General features: G+C 45.1%; 1 protein-coding gene across 2 annotated transcripts; it reads left to right on the plus strand.

Annotated features, from left to right (window-relative positions):
* The first annotated feature begins 898 nt into the window (after window positions 1-898).
* Window positions 899-6,033, plus strand: LOC127754540 (BTB/POZ and MATH domain-containing protein 1-like). Of its 2 annotated transcripts, XM_052280102.1 has the most exons (4): window positions 899-1,054; window positions 1,204-2,115; window positions 2,340-4,450; window positions 4,688-4,823. In XM_052280102.1, the coding sequence occupies exons 2-3, from the start codon at window positions 1,244-1,246 to the stop codon at window positions 4,405-4,407; spliced, it is 2,940 nt and encodes a 979-aa protein (XP_052136062.1). In that variant the 5' UTR covers window positions 899-1,054; window positions 1,204-1,243; the 3' UTR covers window positions 4,408-4,450; window positions 4,688-4,823. The 2 variants fall into 2 exon arrangements, with proteins under 2 accessions (XP_052136062.1, XP_052136063.1); XM_052280103.1 differs by lacking the exons at window positions 899-1,054; window positions 1,204-2,115 and having other exon boundaries at window positions 4,303-4,450; window positions 4,688-6,033.
* The last annotated feature ends 441 nt before the right edge of the window (window positions 6,034-6,474 follow it).

Below are 6,474 nucleotides of genomic sequence, written 5' to 3' on the forward strand. Positions count from 1 at the left end.
CAGTTAGATCTATCTTCTAAACACTCCTGCACAACATATCGACAGAGAATACTTCATGGCTGGTTCAACACTCCTGAACACTAGAGGGAATGCCACAAATGCGTCTTTATTCTTCATAATGGAATATGGGAATCCATCAGTTGTCCTTTTATGCAAATATGGCAATCAATCGATTACTATAAACTCTGTACTTCTTTTGTATTCCATTCAGCAGCAAGATCTATGTATTTTCCTGACATTTGTTGGATGTCAACATGATGTTTGAAACTTGAACCGCTGTTTCTTGTGTAATTAGCCTTAAAAAGTCTAAATTTCATTTTATTTGATATATACACTTGTGTAGCATTACAGATATATGCAACCTAATAATCAAGATGACTGGATCGTTTATAACACTTCAAACTTGCTCCTATATCAATCTTGCATAATTTTATCTATGAAAATACCGATTCTTTTTTTTTTGTTTACATCTAGGCAGCAAAGGTACATGCATGCCTGGTTTTACTTAAGATTTCTTGGTTTAACCTTCAGATCATACTCTCTTTTGGCTCCTTTATATGGTTCTTGGTGGCTGTATCTGTATGCACCTTGATTCAGAAGGCAAGAGTGTACTCTTCTGTCATATAAGTAAAATAAATTTCTTTGTGTGGCAGTATTAGCAGTTAAGCTTGCAGTTAATTCTGGAAACTCAAGTGTTTCTGTTGTTATCAACAACTCTTCTGATATCCTGATATTTCACAGAGCAGGTGACACTGACGCCACAATGTGGACAAGTTGGCCTGGTGATTGACAAAAGATGCTTCAGCAGCACATGACATGAGTGGCTCTGGCCTACTGACATGAAATGTGGGTCCCACCTGCTGCCCTGCAAATTCCTCAGCTCACCTTCCAGTGAATTACTCCAGTCGCTTTCACCAATAATTAGTCAACTAAACCGTGTTTCCTTCTTCCATCTCCTCCACTTGCAAATTTCTCATTGCCCATTGCAGAGAGGTTTGCACATCTCCATGAACTCCTGGTAGTCTGAAGCCAAGAGCAGGAAGACACAGGGAAGGTATATTTTCTTGATCTCTCATTAACATGGTTAGATGTTTGTAATATTCAGAGATCTGAACTTTCAGCATCCTTGGCATCAACAAGATAGTGGTATGCCAGCTGATAATTGCTTTCAACTTCATTGTTTCTGAACTGGATTGACCTTAGGTGCAAACTCGTCCAAGAGTGCGGAAGAACAGCAGAGGAGATGGATGGGTTCATGGTGAGCGTCGCCACGGGGGCGATGAACTCCCTAATCGACAAGCTCACCACGCTGCTGGGTCAGGAATTCAGGCTGCACAAGGGGGTGCAGCGCGACATCGCCTTGTTGAATGGTGAGCTGAGCTGCATGAATGCTCTGCTGGAGAAACTGGCCAACATGGAGGTGCTTGACCCCCAGATGATGGAGTGGAGGAACCAAGTGAGGGAGATGGCCTACGACATCGAGGATTGCATCGACAGGTACATCTACCAGCTACACTATGAGCCACAGAGACCTACTGGAATCGTGGGATTCTTCCATGACTATGTTCACAAGGTGAAGGAGCTGCTAGCTCGTCGCGAGGTCGCTCAGGAGATAAAAGTTCTCAAGGATGACATTGTTGAGGCAAGCCACAGAAGGAAGAGGTACAAGATCGATCCTGAATTGTACTCTGAAACCACAAATGTGGTGCCCATTGATCCTCGATTACCTGCACTCTATGTTGAGGCATCCAATCTAGTCGGTATTGATATTCCAAGGGATCAGCTGATTAACCTTGTAGATGATGGAGATCAGTCATTCAAGGTGATTTCAATTGTAGGAGTTGGAGGCTTAGGCAAAACTACCCTTGCAAATGAAGTTTACAAAAAGACTGGTGGGCGATTTGATTGTCAGGCTTTTGTGTCTGTCTCCCAGAAGCCTGATGTAAAGAAGATTTTACGGAGCATAATTTGCCAAACCATGGAGCCATATCATGCTAGCACAAATCCAGATAAAGCTGTAATTTCTCAAATCAAGAAACAAGATTACAGCAGCACAGAAGCGGGGGATGTGGAGTGGCTCATAAACATACTGAGGGTTTTCCTGAAGGACAAGAGGTAAGCTCTCTGTTTCAAATTACACGCCATTTAGCATTTAAGCTCTGTTTGAATTTACATGTCATTCTACCAGTAGGCAAAATTATAATTTCATTGCAACATTATGTCAGTGATTGATGTACATGTTGTGCACATAAATAGATTAGATAATAAGTATGTACAGTAGGCCATACTTATATCAGTGATTTGTTCCATATTAAATCATTGTATCTCTCATTTGCTAGGTATTTGATCGTAATTGATGATATATGGAGCACGCAAGAATGGATGACCATTAAATTTGCCTTGTTTGAGAATACTTGTGGTAGCAGGATACTAGTGACAACAAGAATTTCTACTGTTGCCAAGTCATGTTGCTCCCCTGATCGTGGTACAGTTTATGAATTAAGGCCACTAAGTGAAGCTGACTCCATGTGTCTATTCTTCAGAAGAATTTTCGGCTCAGAAGATCTATGCCCAGTTAACCTTAAAGATGTTTCAACTGAAATTATAAAAAAGTGTGGTGGTCTGCCATTGGCAATTATTACTATGGCTAGCCTATTGGCTGATAAATCAGATAGAAGAGACGAATGGGTTTGCATTCGGAATTCAATTGGTTCAGGACTCGAGAAAAAATACGATCTGGAGGTAATGAGAAGTATTTTATCCCTTAGTTACAGTGATCTCCCCCTCCATTTGAAGACATGCTTGTTATATCTAAGCATTTATCCAGAAGATTATAAGATAAATATGCATCAGCTGGTAAGGAGGTGGATAGCAGAAGGGTTCATCAAGGACAAAAGTGGGAGAAATTTAATGGTGGAAGGGAAATGCTATTTTAATGAACTTATAAACAGAAGTATGATCCAGCCAGTAGATATTGGGATTGATGGTCAACCAAAGGCTTGCCGTGTGCATGATATGATTCTTGATCTCATCGTATCCAAGGCAGTAGATGAAAATTTTTCGACTTCCATTGGTGATGAAACACATAGATTGGCATCCCAAGCTAAGATTCGCCGACTCTCTGTTGACTACTCTGGGCAAGAAGTTTCTGTATCATGGCCATCCCTGATGTTAGCTCATGTTCGATCCCTTAGCATATTTGGATACTCTGAACAAATGCCTCCTATTTCAGAATTCAAAGCTTTAAGAGTGTTGGATCTAGAGAGCAGTGTGAAATTGCAAAACTCTGATCTTAACAACGTGGTGGATCTATTTCAGTTGAGGTACTTACGGATTGCAGCCAGTAGAATCACACATCTTCCAGAACAAATTGGGGAGCTTCAGTTTCTCGAAACATTGGACCTGCGTCGTACATGGATAAGAAAATTGCCAGCAAGCATTGTTAAATTGCGACGGTTGAGCTGTTTTTCTGCTAATGGTGCACGGTTACCTGACGGAGTCGGAAAAATGCAATCTCTACAGGAACTGTCAGGTATAACCGTGTACGACGAATGCTCAACAAATTCTTTGCTGGAGCTGGGCAATTTGAACAGCCTGAGAACTCTCAAGCTAACTTGGTACATTCGCGAATCGCGCAAGGATAGAACACATTATACTGATAGCTTGGCTTCATCACTTGGCAAACTTGTCAGTTCCAGCCTTGAATCATTGAGCATTATCAATGGACCCTTTTCTGGTTACATCCCCTTTGATTCTTGGTCTTGGTCATCATCTCCTCATCTCCTGCAGGAATTATACATTCCGAAATGCTGTTTCCAAAGGATCCCAGATTGGATGGCTTCAATGAATAATCTCTACAGGCTATGCGTCAGGTCTAAGCAAGTGACAAAGCAAATCCTCCAGATCCTTGGAGACTTGCCTGCATTGCTAGACCTGGAGCTGCGTTCGGAATCAGATGATCCCAAGAAAATTCTCATTATTAGCAAATACATATTCCGATGCCTGAAGATCTTCCGTCTGTATGGATCGTTCGTCGGCCTGATCTTCGAGGATGGATCCATGCAGAAGGTCAGAGAAATCTCGGTTGTTGTTAGAGCACACAAGGCAAAATCTGCATTCGCTGATCATCCTGATCTTGGCATTCGCAACCTCACCTCTCTTATGGATCTCAATGTGTGGATTAATTGCGAGGGAGCTAGGGTTCAAGAGGTGACGGTGTTGGAAGCTGCCATTGCAGATGCAACCGCTCTACTTCCCAACCATCCCACACCACATTTCTTCAGAGAAAATGAAGAAAATATGGTGAAAGATGATCTTCCCAACCATCCGGCACCACATTTCTTCAGAGAAAATGAAGAGAAGATGGTGAAAGATGAAGCACACATGCAGGAGAAAATGTTGGAGTAGGACCTGAAGATTCAAGGATTCATTTCTACAGATAAACATACAGGTTAAGATAAGTTTTTTGTTGGATAATATCATATCAGTAAATTTGTTGGAAACCAAAGTCATAAACTTGAAATCCAAGTTACGAACATAATCTTTATTTTTTTAGTTGTAATCTTTGAGACATAATCTCCATAACCACCAAAAAAATATCCCCAAAATTAACCTTAAAAATTTCTACAATTTGCTGCCTGCAACATCATATCATCATTGGCTGATCGATCTGTTTTCCAAACTCAAGTCTCATGTCGTGTGCTTCGCTGCTCTCCGCCGCCATCCGCCGCGGCGTCGCCGGCGGCCGTGCCGCCGCGTCGCCGCCGTCCGCCTCCGCCATCGTGTCGCGGCCGGCGACCGGGTCCCACATCCTCAGGATCGACGGGTACACCAACACGAAGAGCATCCTCGCCACCGGCGAGTCCGCCACGTCGAGGAGATTCGCCGTCGGCGGCCACAGCTTCGTCATGCGATACTACCCCAACGGCCTCGACGACGGCTGCGCCGACTCCATCTCCCTCTTCGTCGACGTCGCCGGAGGCGGCAACGGCAGCGGCGTCGCCGGCCATGCCCGGTTCAGCGTGCTCGACCACGCCGGCTCGCCGGCGCACCGCACCGACGACGCCTCGTCGGAGGTGGTGGATTTCAGGACGCACTTCTCCGGCCAGAGGAGCCTCATCACGAGGGAGGAGCTCGAGAGGTCGCCGGACATCCTCAGGGACGACTGCTTCGCCGTCCGCTGCGACCTCACCGTCATGGACGAACACTTGCTCACCGTCGATCTGGATCACGAGGCTGTTCTCGCCGCCGCCGTCGTGCCGCCGTCCGACCTGCACCGGCACCTCGCCGAGCTCCTCTGGAGCAAGGAAGGCGCCGACGTCGTCATCGAGGTAGGCGACACGACGTTCCACGCGCACCGGTGGGTGCTCGCGGCGAGGTCGCCCGTGCTCAAGGCGGAGCTCTCCGCCTTGCCGTCGTCGCCGGCGACGCTGCCGCTCGCCGCCGCCATGGACGCCGACGCATTCAGGGCGCTGCTTCACTTCATCTACACCGACACGCTGCCCGACGACGCCGACACCGACGACGACGCCATGGCGCGGCGGCTGCTCGCGGCGGCGGACGCGTACGGGATGGAGAGGCTGAGGCTGATCTGCGAGGACAAGCTGCGCCGCCGCATCGCCATGGGCAACGTCGCCGTGACACTGGCGCTGGCGGAGCAGCACCATTGCCGCGCGCTCAAGGAGGCTTGCGTCGAGTTCTTGTCTTCTCCGGGAAATCTCAAGGCGGCCATGGCTACCGATGGCTTCGAGCATCTGAAGGCAACATGTCCTTCCGTTTTGACTGAACTCGTCATGAAACAATTAGTTTAGCTAAAATTTTAATTAGTGGGTATTAAGTCAAAGTGTCAAACTAGTTTCTGCAAAATTGGTCAATAGTATTAGTGTCAAAAGTAATCTCACCGAGTCATTGTGTTTATTATCGAAAATGCATGGCCCAATTTTCTTTCTCATCTGTAATCTCTGTCTATCCAAATTAAATTCTTTCCCAGGTCGTCGAAAGTTTTCTAATCGATATTTTTGTTTGCTCGAGTTTAGTCAAGTATCAAATGCATAAGTAGTACTAGATAGTTAGAAAGTAGAAACACAGTTTCTATAGTTAGACTTGGAGTTGGACTCAACTCCACCGAGTGAATTTCACCTAATCTGAACCGTTTGTCTTTTTCTAGGGTCCCTAACCCAGGGTTCTTCTTCCTTAGTACTCCCTCCTTCCCTAAATATTTGACGCCGTTAACTTTTTTAAACATGTTTGACCATTCGTCTTATTCAAAAACTTTTGTGAGATGTGTAAAACTATATGTATACATAAAAGTATATTTAACAATAAATCAAATGATAAGAAAAGAATTAATAATTACTTAAATTTTTTAAATAAGACGAACGGTCAAATATTTTTAAAAAAATCAACGGCGGCGTCAAACATTTATGGATGGAGGGAGTACTCCGTAGTTATTGGCGGAGCCGGAGCTAGAGCGTG

This window comes from Oryza glaberrima, chromosome 11 (genome assembly GCF_000147395.1).
Source record: "Oryza glaberrima chromosome 11, OglaRS2, whole genome shotgun sequence".
Lineage (NCBI taxonomy): Eukaryota > Viridiplantae > Streptophyta > Magnoliopsida > Poales > Poaceae > Oryza > Oryza glaberrima.